General features: G+C 41.1%; 1 protein-coding gene across 4 annotated transcripts in view; it reads right to left on the bottom strand.

Annotated features, from left to right (window-relative positions):
- LOC122543206 (E3 ubiquitin-protein ligase NRDP1) overlaps positions 1-18,435 on the bottom strand; it is an 84,464-nt gene continuing 66,029 nt past the window's right edge. For all 4 annotated transcript variants that reach the window (XM_043681661.1, XM_043681660.1, XM_043681662.1 and 1 more), the window contains 16 exons: positions 17,932-18,083; positions 13,722-13,819; positions 13,512-13,632; positions 12,671-12,872; positions 12,028-12,173; positions 11,568-11,656; positions 10,660-10,783; positions 9,524-9,606; positions 9,050-9,192; positions 7,850-8,072; positions 6,705-6,773; positions 6,266-6,384; positions 5,310-5,496; positions 4,836-4,911; positions 3,307-3,386; positions 1-3,048 (listed from right to left, as the gene is read on the bottom strand). In XM_043681661.1, coding sequence (XP_043537596.1) covers positions 2,921-3,048; positions 3,307-3,386; positions 4,836-4,911; positions 5,310-5,496; positions 6,266-6,384; positions 6,705-6,773; positions 7,850-8,072; positions 9,050-9,192; positions 9,524-9,606; positions 10,660-10,783; positions 11,568-11,656; positions 12,028-12,173; positions 12,671-12,872; positions 13,512-13,632; positions 13,722-13,819; positions 17,932-18,083 — 2,040 coding nt within the window. In that variant the 3' untranslated portion in view covers positions 1-2,920. The remainder of the gene's footprint in view (positions 3,049-3,306; positions 3,387-4,835; positions 4,912-5,309; positions 5,497-6,265; positions 6,385-6,704; positions 6,774-7,849; positions 8,073-9,049; positions 9,193-9,523; positions 9,607-10,659; positions 10,784-11,567; positions 11,657-12,027; positions 12,174-12,670; positions 12,873-13,511; positions 13,633-13,721; positions 13,820-17,931; positions 18,084-18,435) is intronic.

The following is an 18,435-nucleotide window of genomic DNA, read 5'->3' as shown; positions in this document are numbered from 1 at the left end:
ATGTTTTTATTTCTGTTTCTGATAGTTGGGAACTGATTTTTGACAGATTTGGCCAAAATTATCCGCTCCTCTAACAGTGAAAATCAAATTCAGGTAATGTTCCTGAAACATTACACATACAAAGGTCCTTCCTGAATTGCAGCTCAAACAGATTTTACACATGCCTGTAATTTTAGAATTTTATTTGTCTCCTCCACTTTATTCCCTTACTGCACTAATTCAGATTGGAAAATGGTGGCATTTGTTCACCAAACTGGGCTTCATGTCAGTGGACTATTAGGCTGTAGTAATCATCATAACCAAATCAAACATTGCCTTCACTTAACCAAACTACCTGCATACTTTTCAGGAGATTAGAGTCCAACCATAGTATCCAGCTGAGATACCTCCTCTGATTTTATTAACAGGCCAGGCCAGCACCCTGGCAGCAGCCATCTTTCCCTCAGCAAGACATACTGGATTGTGAGCAACTGGCTGATTCTCTCTCACACTCTCCACTTCCTAGCCTAGGCACACTGAGGTTGATTACATTGCTGGCTAACACAGGAGGCCATGGCCTGAACTCTGTATGACACTAATATAATAACAGGGAATTTATTTAACTAGTATGCATCTGCAAATGTGTCAGTAATGGTATTTAGCCTATATTCTAGAATGTGTTCAGCATTAAGATTTGGGAGGAATAGTTGAAAGGAACATTGGTGATACCCTTAAAATGTACACTGCATCCCTCCATCCACCTCCTTTAAGACATTGCTCTCAGTGTCAGTTTGTGTGTGGTGTTATATCTGAGCTCACTGAGTTGTCTGACAATGTTAAATGTATTGTGCAAGTGAATTAGACACAAGTATAATACTGTGAAAGAGCTTCAGTCTGAACTTTCACACCACTACATATATGCTAGTAGACCTTATTTTGTAAATGGAACATACCTCACAGATCAATCATTACATTAGCAGAAACCAATTTAAGCTCAATCTTTCACTCTAGGACATTTAGCTAGGCATATACAAGATTGCTACAAGTGACTCAAAGAAGTAGAGTTAAGTGAGCACATTTTGCTCACTTGCACCAGTTTGACGCTTAAAACTAAAGCAATTTCAGAAGTTTCATAGTTCAAATACTGAAACACCTTGGAATTGCAAACTCACCAACATTAGACCAGATTTTTAATACCATACAATCTTAAGACCATTCACCCTAATAAAGAGCCACACTTCTTTCAACTCTCACGCCAAACGAGAAAAGATGAAAATGAAAACTCTACTGCATAAATAGGAAATAGTACCTATTACAAATTTTAATTTTAAGTTGAAAATATAATTATGTTGCAACACATTTTATATTTATTTTTGGATTATGCTGTAAAAAATCACTTGTATTCACAAATCAAATACAAAGATGTCTAGTTTCTTTGAATAGCACAGTTCAATGTGAAAACAAAGCGTCATGCTCGTGGAATAATCCAACTTCCACCTTACAAGTTATTCTTCATGCAAGGTTTGATCAAAGTATCTCTTTAATCACTAGGAGACTACAGTCTTAGGACTTTCAGATCACAAGTTAATGACAACCGAGTAAAGTAAGCTAGCTAATCTATTCATCCACAAAAAGATCATGGATTTCCCCCATTTCAGCATTTAATTTGTCCAGTAACTCTTTTATACGAAGGATTGCTAGGCAGTTATTTTCCCCCAAACACAGGGAACACCTGGGGAATTCATTACAGGCTGAATTGCAGGACTTATCCAACCTAAAGGTAATATTCTAGCGAGGTACACTGGGCAGTTCCAATATTTTACTATAATCTGCCAATTACAGCCAACAGGAAATTAATATCCAACTTCTCCAGCACTGAAACTTCCTTGAGATAAATCTTCCTCTCTTTTGAAAGTGTCAAGCTTCAATATGGAAGCACAGGAAATTCCACTCTGGTAAATGAAAAACAGAACTGAAGTATTTGGCACAGTAGTGTACAAAATACTAACACCATTTAATATCAAAACAAACTCCTTCGATCAAACTTTTGAAAGGTGTGGAGTAATTTTGTGGGCAGTATAGGAGAGGGAGAAGCAATGGGCACAGCAAGATGCTATAATGATAAGAGTGAGGATATCAGAGATTTGGATTTCAATGGAAACATGTGACATGAAGGAATAGGCTTTGATAAGCTAAAATGTATAGCAGAAATCACCTTGCACATGATATAAAATGGACAAATCTCCAATGAGTCTGCCCTAATTATTAATTAATTCAGCTATTCAATATGTGCAGAAGAGTGATGCATAGACATTATTCAAGGTAAATCTGTCAAATTTAAAATATTCAAGCAACCCACATAAATTGTAATTAATTTCAGGCCATAAACAAAGTAGAAAATTTCCAAATGTCAGGTTTAAAACAAACTAAGATGGAACCAACGCTCTACCAAATAATGATAAGCACAAAGCTAAATGCTGCAATGAGGAAAGCCTTATGCTCTAATCCAAGGTTTCATTGCTGTTCATGACAAATATTTCACAAAGGATTACATATGGTTGGTTACATACACATTAATTGAAATGGATACAGAGTCAGCCTACACCCAAGCAAGAAGCCAGGATAATGATAAGGTTTCTCCAGAGATTCTATCTTTTCATTTCCACAAGGTGCCTATGGATCATGAAAGCTGTACAATCCTATCATTGTTTCTCACTCTCTGAATACTTCACTTTTTATTGGCTTTGTAAAATATAATTTAAAATGGGAGTACAAGCACAGGTGGTTTAAAATACTGTATGTAAAGTATATATTCTACTGTTTCACCCAGTGAATGAACTGCTTTCAAAACTTGCATGAAGAATTGTAATATTTGATGAACACGAAAATGAATCTTCGATCCAGTGTTCAAAACCATTTCCAAAAACCAAATTCATTACAATTAATCCTCGTCATCATCTTCGATTGCTCTCCGCCGCCTTTTAATCAGTCTATGGGTGACCTCGGAGTCAGACACTTCAGAGTCAGTCTTGGGCTCTTCCACCATCTCAGTGTCAACAGATTCCTTCACTGAAATTCCACATTCAAGACCATTAAAACCATAGAATCAATGCTGTCCTTGTGCAAAATATGCTTCAGCCACTTATCGATACTAGCTGCTGCAGGCTCTTTGACAGGGCAAGAGGCACAACTTGGCCTATTATTGGGAACCCCTGCCCTCCCACTGTGGTGCAAAATCACGTGACTACAATGCACACTGGCCTCTGCCAGAAGGCCTAGAAACTGATTACTGCAGCTTACAATTTTTGAAGAAAAACAGAATCTTACCCTCATCATCTAGTTCATCATCACTATCGAGCAGGCGACTTCGCTTTAGCGGATGTTTGTGTTTGGTCTTCTCATCATCACTGCAACAATGAAATATAATCTGCTTTTAATCCACACAGGACAATTCATGGTCAAATTTACTGAGCAAAGGTACTGATCACTGGAACATCCCTTCCATAAATTCAACACTTACAGCATGGCACTTTCAGCGTGCATCGTGGTGGAATGCGTATCCACATTGCAGTACGCAGTGATCTTTCAAAGATACTATCATTGAGTGTAAGAAACTTGCATTTACACAGCACCTTTTATGCTCTCGGGACCTGCCAATGCACATTGCAGTCAATAAAGTGCTTCTGAAGCTGCGTTGCTTGTAATGCAAGGACAGGATGACGGAAAGGAACATTCCAAGTGAGGGGATGATATGGATACAGGCCCACATCCAGCAACGAGCACAATGACAATGATGCAATCTCAGCTGTCCGTGTCAAAGTTCAGAGATTGTGAATCAGCCTGCTCCATGAAGATGGAGAAGTAGGAATAAATTAGCTGCAGTGATATTTACTAAAAGGTTTAATTTATGCTCTGCGTCAATCACTCCACCCCATTTCACTAATTGAGATATAGTTTTATTTTGCTAACAGATGCCAGTACTGGAAAATGTAACCACTTTCCCACTCTTTACACTCAAAATCAATCTTACAGGTACAGAGCAGATACAAGGTAACGCTGCCTTTACTCTGACCTCAATATTTCTGAACCTTAAATCCCTGAAGAAAACCCCACAATTCCTTGCTGTGCCAGCATGATACCCTCCACACCAAACATGTTATGTGGTTTGTCTCAGTGAGATGGTCAAATCAGTTTTATGGTGTGGAACGAGACCAACCAGCAACTTAAAAAGCTGCACAAATGCAATTCCATTCAAATTCTTAAATCTAGCCAGAGAAATGTTTTTTCCATCAGCCAAATGTTTTCTCTGTGGGTAATGCTCATATAATCCTTACAGTGTGGAAACAGGCTATTTGGCCCAACAAGTCCACATTGACACTTCGAAGAGTAACTCACCCAGACTCATTCCCCAACCCTATTACTCTACACTTAGCCCTGACTAATGCACCTAATCCACACATCCCTGAACACTATGGGTAATTTAGCATGGCCAATCCACCCTAACCTGCACATCTTTGGACTGTGGGAGGAAACTGAAGCACCCGGAGGAAACCCACACAGACACGGAGAATGTGCAAACTCCACACTGACAGACAGTCACCTGAGGGTGGGATCGAACCTGGGTCCCTGGGGCTGTGAGGCAGCAGTTCTAACCACTGAGACACTGTGCCACCCTCAGCTTTGTCATCAAGTAATAAGAACATTTCAACTTCAGCACTTATTCAATCACACGTTGCCCTTTCTCCTCAGCAGTCTACATCCTCCTCAGAGAGACTTGCTGTGACACATTGTTAGCACTGTGCCACCAGGCTCTGTGTACTGCAACTTACAAGCCCAATGAATGCATCAGCACTTGCCTTTTGATGTCACTGTCTGATCCAGAGGAGGAATCATCAGCTTGGTTGGTCCTCCCTTCGGATTCATCAGCACCAACTGCAAAATATAAAACAATGAAAATATCAGTAAGTGTGGAGACCAAGAGGGTAGGGAAAGAGAAAATGTTTCAAAAATCAGTCTCTCCCTAAACTTTTAAAACATTTTAAACTTGCATTGCCCTTATTCCATGAGCCAAACTTGGTGGGTCTTTGAATTCCCTACCAGGGAAGGATGAGGGAAATATCTTATTTAGGAGCTCTCCAAGTCTGCGGAATGGATTGGGGCCAGTTGTTGAAAACCTGTGGATGCGCATCTAACATTCACCACACAGTAGGTTGGAGCATCATCACAGTTACCAATTTTCAAAGGATCAAATAAATCCATAGCATGCCTGGAACAAAAACACATAACCAGAAGAGTTTCAGTTGCAAAGTCACTCCAATTTATTTCATTACCTTTAGCAGGAGTGGCATTCCTCTCCTTGGCCACCACCTGAGCTTGCCAGACCTCAGAGCTCTGATCTGCACTAACATCTTCATCTCGTTCCACTGCCTCTCCATCACCATCATGCAGGGTGATAACCGAAGCAATCCTGCGCAACTGCTGAACATTCAGGTGAGCAGAAATACGCCAGAAAGATTCCTAGCAAATACAAAGGAATATTACATATAGAAGTAACTGGAGGGAAGACAGATAACTTGTTTTTGTGATATTGGATGAGGGATGAATATTGACCCCAGACTACAGGGGGAGAACGCACCTGTCTGCTTCTTTAAAGCAATAGCAATGAGATGTTTCTGTTCATTAGAGAGGACAAACAGGGCCTTTGTTGAACAGCTCATCTAAAAGACAGCACTCTTAATTGTGGAGTACTCCCTCAGTACTGCACTCGGTGTTATAAACTTTATTACATTCAAGTCGAGTGGGACTTGAAACAACCACTTTCGGAGTCTGAGGCAATAATGATACCCACAGAGCAGACAGTTAAAAATTAAAACCTCCGAGTTCTAAAGTGTGCCATAGTTTGGGAAGCATATGTTCATAATCCTGTCATGTGAGCAATAGTATGAGAGTTTCAATAGGTGAACTAATATAAGGAAGGAAAAGAAATTTTAAAACAATTGGATATACATGGCCAAATGTTCAATGCATAAAAACACATGTCAAGCCAGAGTGAATAGCTAGCAGTGGCCAACACAGTCTGACAGAATCCAGGTGGGTTGACTGGGGCTGCAGTGCTAAACACTGTTGAATCTCAGTGCTGGCAGTCTGAGCATTGTCTATTAGATTCTTGCATTGCTGTAGCAAGAATAGGAATAAAACTCTTTCCACAGGAAAGACTACAGCCCTTTTCAGTCTAATTGTTGTTTAGACTATTACTTAGTCAGCAATCACATGTCACCTAGTTTACCTGTTCATCAGCAGGAGGCCGAATTCCAACTTTCTTCAGAAGTTTCTGAAACACTTCATGCTCCATAGCATCTTCATTTTCTTCAGATAAGGGGACAAGTGGGACTGCAATCGAGGTTCCTGCATGGAAACCAGATTTAAAGAATACTGAAATATGGAGACTCTGCAGGTAAAGCAAGATCCTTTTCAGTGAAATGTGAAAGGGAAGTCAGTGCTCTCAGTCAGACACCTGCAGGCTAAACTAAAAAGGGACAATTTCCCTTCACCCAGCACCACATTCACACAGAAGCTCAGCTGGTTCACTATACGTATGGCAAATACATCACAAGTATTCTTAAAATTGGTTCTAACTTGACCAACAGGACATCAGCAGTGTAGTGTGCATGAATCAACAGGATAAAGCAGTGTCTTTAGATCAGGAATTGTAAGAAAGTACTGACCAGCATCTTCTCGCTTGTCTGCTGTTCTGTTAAGGCAGTTCTGCAGCCACAGAAGAGGGCCCGACAGACCTGGATTGAGAAAGTGAAATGAAACTTTGTAGTCTAAGGTAGCTCAAGTGCCATTATGTTGCTGGAGCCTATGCATACGTTTGTTTCAGATTTTAAAAGTCTCTACACCGTTTCAATGGACAAGGGAAGAAAGAAGTGCAGCAACAAGTTTGAGAGGACGAACGAGTTAAGAATAAGGACTGGTAATAGTACGTCACTGCAATTTAAGTTGTCCTCCACCTCCAAAAATAGATAGGGCCTGGATTTTTCAGTGGTAATGACAGGGTTTCCTACATTACAATAGTGACTATGCTTCAAAAGTACTTCGTTGGCTATAGTGTGATTAATCTTGCAATTGTGAAAGATTCTTTAGGAATGCAAGAGTTTCTTTCTTTCTCTGCTTCCTCAGGATTGTAACGATAATTGGAGCAGCTTTCCAGTGATCAGCTAACTCAGCAGCAACAGAGACTGCATTGAATTCATCAAGAGAGCTCCGATGGTCTTTGGTTTCAAGACATAATCTTTTGGAAAGACCATATCTAAAGGAGAAAAACTATCTAGCTTCCAATTAGTCAACTGTCTGATCTAATAAAACTAATCGCCTAGGATACATCACTCAGAAATACAAAATGTATTTTCAGGATTTTCAGCACAGTACTAAAACCCTATTACTGCAAGTACCATGACTGCATAGATATACTACAATCAAGCACTGGGAAAATCCTCATCCCAGTGTTCAGTTGTACGAGGTCCGATTCTTTGTGAATTTTGCACTGAGTCATAGGATATCAATGCTATAGATTCTATTTGCGTTTCAGTCCCAATTAATGCAATTTTGTGCCACTGACCCAGACCCCACTGAGACTAAGATTGCCCAAATACTGGAAATCAAACCCAGATCCTACAGCTGAAAGGCCAGTGTGCAAATCCACTGCACAGCACAGTAACTCATTTCTTTCTTTTGCTTTGCCTTGAGATTTATATAGCAGATAAAATGAAGGAATAAAGCCACATTACCATCCAACATGAAGACAGTAAATTTTTTAAACCTTTGCAAAAACCCGAATGAAATATAGAGTTTCAATTTTAAAAATCACCTTGTTGCTGAAGTTTGGAGCACAGATTCAGGATTGCTGGGTCAGCCTCATCCACACCCATATTTTGTCCATCTCCTTTTGCAGTGTATCTTGATCTGGATTTAATCATCAGCTCCACTCTCTCATCATCACTGCTATCACCTTCATCCAGTTCATCCTCTACCTCAGATAACCCCTGAACTGCATCATAGCCCACATCATTTAGGAAGTCTTCCTCTTCCTCCTGAAATAACAAATCACAGTTAAACCTCTTATAACCAGGGAGTCTTTCAAAGAAATTATTTTCTGGGCAAACAGAAAATTAAGACAATTCATGTTTACTCAGATAGATCAGTGCCCCCTTTGTCAGTCTTTTTAAAACAATTTTACACTTAAGTGCATACTGAAAACAGAGTAACTCAACTTGAAAGTTTTGGTGAGAGCATGAGCAGCAAGTTTCCTTCATCAACAGAAGGAACAGAAATCATTTCAAATTTAGGTACGGACACTGACAATTCGTCCACACTAGCAGAACATAGGAACCAAAAGAATTCTGTAACATTCACTGAAAACCTGCAAGACTCCAAAGGGCATGTTCATTACTGGGTATTACAGGACATTGTCACAGAAAGCTGCTTAGGCTGTTGGCAGCTGGACTTCCCCAAACTAAGGTGAATAGATTTGGTTAGTTAAATTAAACAAGGATACAAAGCCAAGGAAGTAAAGTAGAACTGAGCAAAGATCTAACTGAATGGCAGAGCAGGATTGACAGGTTGAACGGTCAACTTTGCTCTCAGGATCAATTCAGTAAATTCAAATTGAAATTATGACAAAATGTTATGAGCAAAAAATGTAAAGAGCAACCCTCTCAAATTATCCTCTCAATTACAGCTAAAAGACAGAGTGAAGGTAGTCCCCTCACACAGAGAGTCAGTCCAACAACATATGCTTTTTAGCAGTGTTTATCAGCCTATTCAGTAAGTGGGGCTTGTAAACACAGAAGCAGAAGAGCAAGGTTTTTGGCAGTTTTCCACCTCATTCTCGCACCACCGCACTCAGTTCACATGCTGCAATTATTGGTTCCACTTACAGGTAACATATGACCAGATCACACTTTATTTCACTAAGTTTCTTATGTGACCAGCATGCCCAATTCCCACTGTAATACCACAACACACTTTTAATCAACAGTGACTCTGGGAGTGTTGAGAAACAGAATACCTGATTTGCTCCTTTTGTTAATTTCCTTCGCTTCTTGTAGAGTTCTTTTCTGTCAGAAACGAGACCCATGCTGATCAGTTTATCAACAATCCTGGCTCTGGATCGCTTGGTGGTTATGTTTTTCATGATATTGCCAAGGATATCTTCAGATAAAAGAGATCAATTTCATCAAATTGTATTTTGCCTCTTTCATTCAAATTACAATGTTTTAGGTTTATAGACAATTCATTGAGTTTTCATTCACAATAAGAATGTTGTTTTGAAGAGCTTTAAAATGGTAAAGATAACAAGGAACTAACTCAGAACAGGCAGGCAGACTGAAGATGTGATCCCTGTTTTACAATGAGTTAGTAAGTTATAGCTTGTGGTGATAGAAGAATCTTAATAATTTGCTCTGTGTCAGAGGCTATCTTATGATGAGTTTTTTTTTCAAAAACAACAGAAGCAAATAAATTCCAGTTAGTTACAACTTACCATCTGATCCTCTGAACTTCACAAACAATGTCTCAAGCTCCATCTCCTGTTCCTCTCTCCAAAGCACAATCTTAGTTCCTTTCCTTAAAGCAGTAAAATCAACATGTTACAAGCTAATTTCAAAACAAGGTGGCTATGTTTCCCACAGTATGGCTCAGAATGCTTTGCTCACAATACCGCAGAGGGACAGGTAGAAGAAGCTGATTAAAAGTTTAAGCTGGCGGGGTGGGGCGCACGTGTGTGCTCCTGCTTCCATCTTTCCTATTTTAAAACGAGCTTTTATGCTATGATCAACAATAGCTTGGTGAACCTTCCCTTAGTCTGCGACATCACATGGGGACAAGTAACCCTGTATGTGAATAATTATTGATACAAAGACATGTATTATTTCATGACCATGAAGTCTCAGTGAACTGTGTCTGTGAAACAATCAAACTTCATACTGAAGGGAATGATGAAGAAATTAAGAAGCAAATCTAAACAAATAACCATCCTTGTGAGCCAAACGTTTTCAGCTAGTGATCGTTTTCTGAACTCTACTGCCTGGTTTCACTTTTCAAAGTCTTGACTACCAAGATTTTGCTGCCTGTGGCCCTCCCCCTCCCACTCTGCCACAACATGCAAGTCCTGGGCCGCCTCCACCGCCAAATCCAAGCCACCCGACGACTGGAGGAAGAACGCCTCATCTTCCGCCTTGGGACCCACCAACCACACGATATCAACATCGACTTCACCAGTTTCCCAATTTCCCACCCTCCCCCACTTCATCCCAGGTCCAACCCTCCAACTCGGCACCACCCTTTTGAACTGTCCTACCTGTCCATCTTCCTTCCCACCTATCCACTCCACCCTCCCGTCTGACCTATCAGTATCATCCCCCACCTGCATCTACCTATTGTCTTCCCAGCTACCTTCCCCCCAGCCCCAGCCTCCTACTTATCTCTCAGCTCCCTTGTAACCCCCCACATTCTTGATGAAGGGCTTGTGCCTGAAATGTCGATTTTCCTGCTCCTCAGATGCAGCCTGACCTGCTGTGCTTTTCCAGCACCACATTTTTCAACTCTGATTTCCAGCACCTGGAGTCCTCACTTTCTCCTGTGGTCCTTTAATAGGCAAACAATACTGCAAACACTTACTTGACACGCTTTAAATCTCTTATACTATCCACCAGGTTCATTTGAACCAGTTTGGCAGCAATCTGCCTCCTGGTCCTTGTATCATCTTTAATGCATTCCATGATACTGTCGATGACATCTTTATCTGTAAAAAGAAAGATAACAATGCAACAGAATATCCTGAAGAAGGGCTTATGCCCAAAATGTCGATTCTCCTGCTCCTTTGATGCTGACTGACCTGCTGCGCTTTTCCAGCAACACATTTTTCAGCTCTGATCTCCAGCATCTGCAGTCCTCACTTTCTTCTAACAGAATAGCTATGTTTTGCTTTCCAAATGTGTGCATGCAACCATCAGGATACAAGATTACCTCTGGAATAATTAAACATTACACAACAAAGATCGAGATCATAAAACCCACTTCAAATTACAGAATAGTTACAGCACAGAAGGCTAACCATTCTGTTGTGTCTGTGCTGACCTTCTGGAGGAGCAAAGCATCAAGTGCCATTCCCACCCTTATTCCCCATATCCCTGCAAATTTTCCATTGCCAAAAGGTGATCCGATTTCCTTTCCAAAATCTTGATCGAACCTCTTTGGCAGTGCATTTTAGCCAACCGCTGTGGTGAACATGATTTTCCTCATGTCTCCATTGCTTCTTTTGTCAATTACACTGAATCTGTGCCCTCTGGTTCTCAATCCTTCCACCGATGGGAATATTGCAAGGACATAGGGAAAGAGCAGGGAAGCGGGGACTAATCGGATAGATCTTTCAAAGAGCTGACACAGATGTGACGGTCCAAATCGCCATCTTCTGGGCTGTAAAAATCGATTACAGTGGAATTTAAATAGAACAACTGGGGAGATGAAAAGTGAGTTGCGAGCTTGGTATGGGATATATTCAAAAATGACTGAAACACAACACATACCTCCTTGTTCCTCTTTGAATCTTAGATACAGTGTTTCAAGTTCCTCCTCTTCCTCTGACGACCAGGTTGGAGCCTTTTTGTTTGCTTCACTGTAAAAATTCAAAGTCATTCACTATCATAACTGCAAAACAAAGCACCTTTGTGTTTGTGCCAATGGACTATTCTTTAACCTCAGCCTCATCCACTTCTTTAACAGAAAAAAAACACAACTTGGTCAGCAAGCACAAAACCATAGTGGCCAAATCCATTTTGGCAATCAAATAACCGAGCAACAATCGATCATTTCAAAGTCCTATGTGGTTTGTACAGATGAGATAGTTTGTGTAAAAGTAAAGATTGCCAAAGCTATCAAAATGGCAGCAAGACTAGCTTTCGCATCTGGAATATCAGATTCATTGATTGTTTTAGCACAACACAGAAGAACCAGACCTCCCACATTCTCATGCTCAATTGCACTTGCCTTTGCTCGTCCTTCCTGTAACCTTCAGTCATTTCTCGAATGGTTGCAATGTTCTTCCAGAACAGCAGCTCCACAAATATTTTGCTGTTCTCAGCAGCTAAAGTAAAGAATCGGTTCAAGACGTATTTGGAGAACTTCACCAGCTCCTATTGTAAAAAGAAACAGAAGTTAACTGTCAGATGCATATTGTCTAGCTGTGATGGCCAAGAAAGTCAGACAGATTCTCAGACCACATAAGTAACTAGCAGACAACCTTGTCCTCCCTGGAAGGTGTCAGTCCTGCTCACTTCCCAGTTATGGTGTGGGTATCATAGTGGTAAGGTCACTGAACTATTAATCCAGAGGCCTGAGCTAATATTCTGGAGACAAGTTCAAATCCCACCACAGCAGCTGGGAAATTTACATTCAATTTTTGATTTAATTAGTTAACAAAAGGCTAGAATCGGTAATGGCAACCATGAATTTACCAGATCGTTGTTAAAATCTCAAAACTCCTTCATCAGGGAAGGAAATCTAGCATATTCGGTCTGGTCTATTACAGGACTCCAGACCCACAGAATGTGGGTCACATTTCAGTGGCTTGCAAGTCCTTTTGCAAATCGCCAATTTGTTGAGAATGTACAACTACAAGAATTCAACCTACTTGGTACGAGCTAGATGCTGGATCTTCCAGAATTTGATTGAATAGGTGGAATACTGACAGCTGATAAAGAAGAGTATCCATTTTCAAAGTATATGCTAGACGATAAAGCATCTTGACAATGCAGTGATTCGTGTGAGGACTGTTCTGCCGGTAGTCCTTCAGAAGGAGAATGTAAGGTTTCACAACACCAACATTAGCAAACCTGAAAGCAACAGATAATGCAATGGTGAGAAAGAGAGAGGGGCAGGGTGGGGGTAGTATTGGAGAGGGGGCAGAGAGAGAGGAAGGACGGGGTGGGGTGCAGAGAGAGAGAGAGAGAGAGGAAGGACAGGGTAGGGTGCAGAGAGAGAGAGAGACAGAGGAGAGAGAGAGACAGACAGACAGAGAGGGGAGAGGACTGGGAGAGAGAGAGAGAGGGAGAGACAGAGAGAACAAAGAGGGAGAGCCATAATAGAACAAGAATAAGGGATGGTGCAGTGGTTAGCACTGCTGCCTCACAGCGCCAGGAATCTGGGTCCAATTCCACCCTAAGGCGATTGTGTGAATTTTGCACATTATTCCCGTGTCCGTGTGGGTTTCCTCTGAGTGCTCTGGTTTCCTTCCACAGTCCAAAGATGTACAGTTTAGGGTGGATTGGCCATGCTAAATTATACCTATAGTGTCCAGGCTAGGTGAGTTAGTCATGGGAAATGCAGGGTTACAACAATAGGGGAGTGGGTCTAGGTGTGATGCTCTTCAGAGGATCGGTGTGGACTTGATGAGCTGAATGGCCTGCTTCCATACTGTAGGGATTCTATGAATGTTTAAAGAAAAAAAAACAAGTATTTCTGAAATGTATTACCTCTTCAGGTAATCCAGAAAATTAAATTCATTTTCTGTAATCCTCACTGATTCAGTTTCCTCCTCTTCTATTTCTTCAGCGTGGAAGTCATCAATTTCTTCAGCCTCCACAGTGGGCTGCCCTGTGGGATGCAGAGAAAAAAATTGGATGAGGCTTCAAAAGTATTTCCAAAATTCTTAACACCAAAGCGACAGCTGCTAAAATACTTACTCGGTAACTTCGCAAACAGTATTTGTTTCAGCAACTCGGACTCCTCCTCAAGTTGCAGGTCAGAAGAGCCAAAAACGTCACCTTCAGGCCATACTTCCCTGTGGGGTCAACCATTAGATTAATAACCAACGCACAGAATCCTTATGAGTTCAACATTCACTCTGTTTCATCTAGATTACCAAGTTAATTAAAAATGGAGGCAGTTTGGAACTGGATTCAGACTACACAAACTCATCTTCCATGACACTTATGGCCATCCAGCTGGATTGACAGCCAAACCAGTGAGTGAAAAAGCAGCCTGCTAACCCACTGCACTACTCCACTCCTTTCTGCCATCTCTTTCAAGCATTTTTAATCCAATGTACAGTATAGTCATACCACTTGTGGATGTGGCAGTCTTGGAAGAATTCACAAAAGGAAAATTTGCAAAGGACAGACATATTTTATAATGGGAGTCAATTGGTTCTATTCTAAACAGCCAAAATTTGATATGTACAGGATACAGCAAAAGATGAAAGACAATATAAATAATGCTTTTAGTGCCTCTCGAAATGTCCTAATAGAAAAACTGTTTAATAAAATGAGAAATATATAAAATGTGTCACACTTCCCCTTATTGCAACAATGTTCGCAACAACAACAGACACACACGTTCAAACTCTCCATTAAGCAAACGGCATTTTTTAGTTCAGAAAATATAGTACATCATGGACACTTTCCATAATCTTAGATTAAAAAAAAAGTTAATTTGGGCACCTTATGCAGTGAACTGAAAAACACCAGAAAAATCTCCACAGCAGTCAATTCTCAAGTGACACTGTGAACGAGATTACATAATTATTTCCTTGATACTACAATCCCCACTACAGCTTTATGGCTGCACTTTCTACTTAGGAAAACACATAAATGACACTGCAATAAAAGCCACTCCTATGTTTTAGATGCAGGAGTTGAGGCAAGGTTAAATCCAGTTCCACTGTCAACTTAAAATTGCAGCAACTCCCAGAAAGCATGACAGAGAGAGAGAAAAAGAAGGAAAATAAAAAAGAAACATTATAGAGAGTCACGTTCTTCAGTAGTTATCCCCGTGCTCATTGACATTTACTGGTTCTTGGACCAATGCCTACATTTTACAATTTTTAAAATGTTTCAATACCACCATACCCTTATGCCTCGCTATCATTAATCTCCTCTAGCACATACAACCCTCCAAGATGTTTGCATTCCTCCAATTCCAGCCTGGGAATTATCATTGACCAGAAACTCAACTTTGACTCGCCACAGAAACACAGTGGCTTTAAGAGCAGGTCAGAGGCTGGGAATACTGCGGTGAGTAACTCACCTCCTGACTCCCATCTGTTCACCATCTACAAAGCACAAGTCAGGAGTGTGATGGAATACCACCCACTTGCCTGGATGGGGGCAGCTCCAACAACACTCAAGAAGCTTGACACCATCCAGGACAAAACAGTCCCCATTTAATTGGCCCCACATCCACAAACATCCACTCCCTTCCCCCACCGACGCTCAGTAGCAGCAGTGTGTACCATTTACAAGATGCACTACAGAAATTCACCAAAGATCCTCAGACAGCACCTTCCAAACCCATGACCACTACCATCTAGAAGGTCAAGGGCAGCAGATACATGGGGACACCAAACCCTGCAAGTTTCTCTCCATGCCCCTCACCATCCTGACTTGGAAATATATTATTATTCCTTCAGTGTTGCTGGGTCAAAATCCTGCAACTTCCTCCTAATAGCATTGTTGGTCTACCCACAGCAGATGGACTGAAGCAATTGAAGAAGCCAGTTCACCATCACCTTCTCAAGGGCAGCTAGAGACAGGCAATAAACACTGGCCAGCCAGTGACACCCATGTCCCACGAAAATGAATTTTAAAAACTCGCCTGATTTCCATCACTTCAACCTGACAGCCATGATTTCAGCTGGCTGAGTCCCAAGTTCTGGAATTTCCTCCCTAAATCCACTTCTAAGATCCTAGTCAAGATATTTTTGCTCAGCTTTTGTCAGCTGTCCTGATACTTTGGTGTAAGGACGTTTCTGATTTATGCTGCTGTGAAACACCTTACATTTTAGACATGTTAAAGGTGTTAGATAAAAGACGGTTGCTTTCTTAGTATGAGAGCAGATTCTGGGTCAACTCTCTTGGCTGGAATGGTCGTTCAGGTAAATAGAGTGAGGTACAAATGGAAACCTAACCAAATACCTCAAAAATAAAAAGCAAGCAAGAAGATGCTAAATGTTTGACAGGTGAAAATTACAAAACACGCATTATATTCTCAAGTGCTGCTTTTTGACTTTTGAGTCACCTTTTTCATTCTCATGAACTCACTTATTTGGTGGTGCAGTCACATAGTAACAATACTTTCCATATTTGTGTTGACACAGAAAAAGCTTTCTTCTTCATTCACCCACCACCACCCCACCAACTCCAAACCAGCAAACAGCCTGAATGACCCCTGAAAAAAGCATAGCCCATCCTAAAAGATCTGGTCCCCAGCAAAACGCACAGCTTTTGGGAAAAGGTGACTCTGCCACCCCCCCCCGGCATCTCCTCCACTGCTACCACATGCAGTTCCCTGGACATTCTGGTGGTTTTTGGGGACACATTCGCTCACCACCCCCATGTATTTGGAGTCCTGAATCACAGGGATAAGAGTGACTGAATACAAAAGTAATACGGAAGTTAATAATTGAAGCAAAAAGATCTGAAGTATTTTGTGGGAAAGAATCATGTAATTATAGCACTTTCATGATCTGTAGTGAAATACAAATACTTCGCGGCCATTTTTAAATGGGTGCAATTATTAGATGTAAGTGGGTAGAAACATTAGATTTCCCTTTTTTTACCTTCTATTACCAACAAGTCTATGGACCAATGCAGGTATAATAAAATCATTGAAGTGGGCTCAGCATTTCAACACATGTCCACATTATAGCACATTAAACAAGGTATGTTAAGAACAGGTTCAAATCAAAACTGATCAGCCAAAGTGTCGGGTAATGTCCATATCTGACCACGTTCCATGCAAGTTTAATACCAGTAGCAATCATTTAATGAGCATTGCAGTCTCCAATTATTTAATTACTGGATTTGTTCACTTATTAACAAGTTAAACAGAAATCATTGAACCAATAAACTTTTGAACATTATCTATCACACGAGAAATTGCAACAATGCCACGAGAGGAATGCAGCTGGGCTAATCTTTGGAATCTTGAGTTGAACAGTCCTCTGATCTGGCCAGGTTACTGAACTTGTAGTTACCTCATTATATAGGAACAGAATTGTAAGGCAGACTTGATGGGCTGAAACGACCTATGTGTGTACCTACGTTCACAGAATACGAACCCAAACAAAGGGAGTAAGGAGGTCAGGTTTTGCCTCCTTCATTTGACAGCAAACACAATCAGATGCTTATGTCGTGTCAGCAGAGGGCTTGGGGGCCATGGAGTTCTGCCATTTTTGTTGTTCTTTTGTAATTCAGCTGACCTTTGTGCTCAGTCTCAGAATGGCTGTCAGAAGCATGCACTGACTTGTTTACTCACTGCTGAAAATAAACGTGAACCTGTGAAGGCAGGATTCTAATGGACTGCGATGTTCCTCAGCCTAGCTCTACCCACGCATTTGCATGATGCGGCCATATATTGCCTCGGCTTCAGCGGAACCCTCACAGCTTTTTAAAGGCTATGGGTGCCATTTTCCAAATTAAACCTTACCAATATCCATTAGGTTTTCTGGCCAGAAACAACACAGAGGTAGGTGCATAACCTCGCATCTTAAGCTCCAGGTTTGGGGAACATGCCTGCCTTATTCTCCACTTCTATTATGAAACCTGCCACTAACACCCAGCAAAAAGAATTCCACTCGTACAAAGCAAGTAGGTACTTGGCAACCTGGCGTGTCCTACTTGACCAATGATTGCTGTTGTTTTAGTACTGTCAAAAGCAGCCAGAAAGGGGAGGCAATGGACAGGATCAATCATGAGCAGAATAAAACACAAGCTCATGATGTATGTGACAAGTAAAGTAGAAGTCTGTGGAAAGGAAGAGGCAACGATAGAAAAAACATTTCAAACTGTGGAATTCCATAGTCAAATCGTCAATAATCTGCCATTTGGCCAAAAAATGTCTCATCCTCAAATTCAGGATTTTGTTAATACTTCAAAGCTCTTAACACACAGTTACCGTGCAGCTCGGAGAAGCACAAGAGCCTCTGCAGCTTTGCCAGCCAAGAGTGCATCTTGAATACGAATCATTGCTTCAGCACGCTGCTCTTCCACAGGGATTTCCAAAGTAGCATCAAATGGAACAACATCGTCAGGGAGAGGCTCTTGACCCTGGAAAACAAACACATTCAATTCATCAGCTCAGGAAAGCAGCAATGCTTTGTGCTGGAGTGGATTTGGAGGAGATGGCTCATGAGGACAAGGGGAGGTCAACAACTTACATAGTTCAAAACCTTGGTTCTACTGCAAGAAGGACTATTAGAAGGAATACAGAGAGTTCACGAGCAGAATAAAACACAATGCAAGAAGTATACAAAATAAGGTAGGTGAACTTGCAGCGTGGGTTGGTACCTGGGACTTTGATGTTGTGGCTATTACGGAGACATGGGTAGAACAGGGACAGGATTGGCTGTTGCAGGTCCCAGGGTTTAAATGTTTTAGTCGGGTCAGAGATGGGGGTAAA

The sequence above is a fragment of the Chiloscyllium plagiosum genome, chromosome 42, assembly GCF_004010195.1.
Source record: "Chiloscyllium plagiosum isolate BGI_BamShark_2017 chromosome 42, ASM401019v2, whole genome shotgun sequence".
Classification (NCBI taxonomy): domain Eukaryota; kingdom Metazoa; phylum Chordata; class Chondrichthyes; order Orectolobiformes; family Hemiscylliidae; genus Chiloscyllium; species Chiloscyllium plagiosum.
This window is presented reverse-complemented; position numbering and strand designations above follow the sequence as displayed.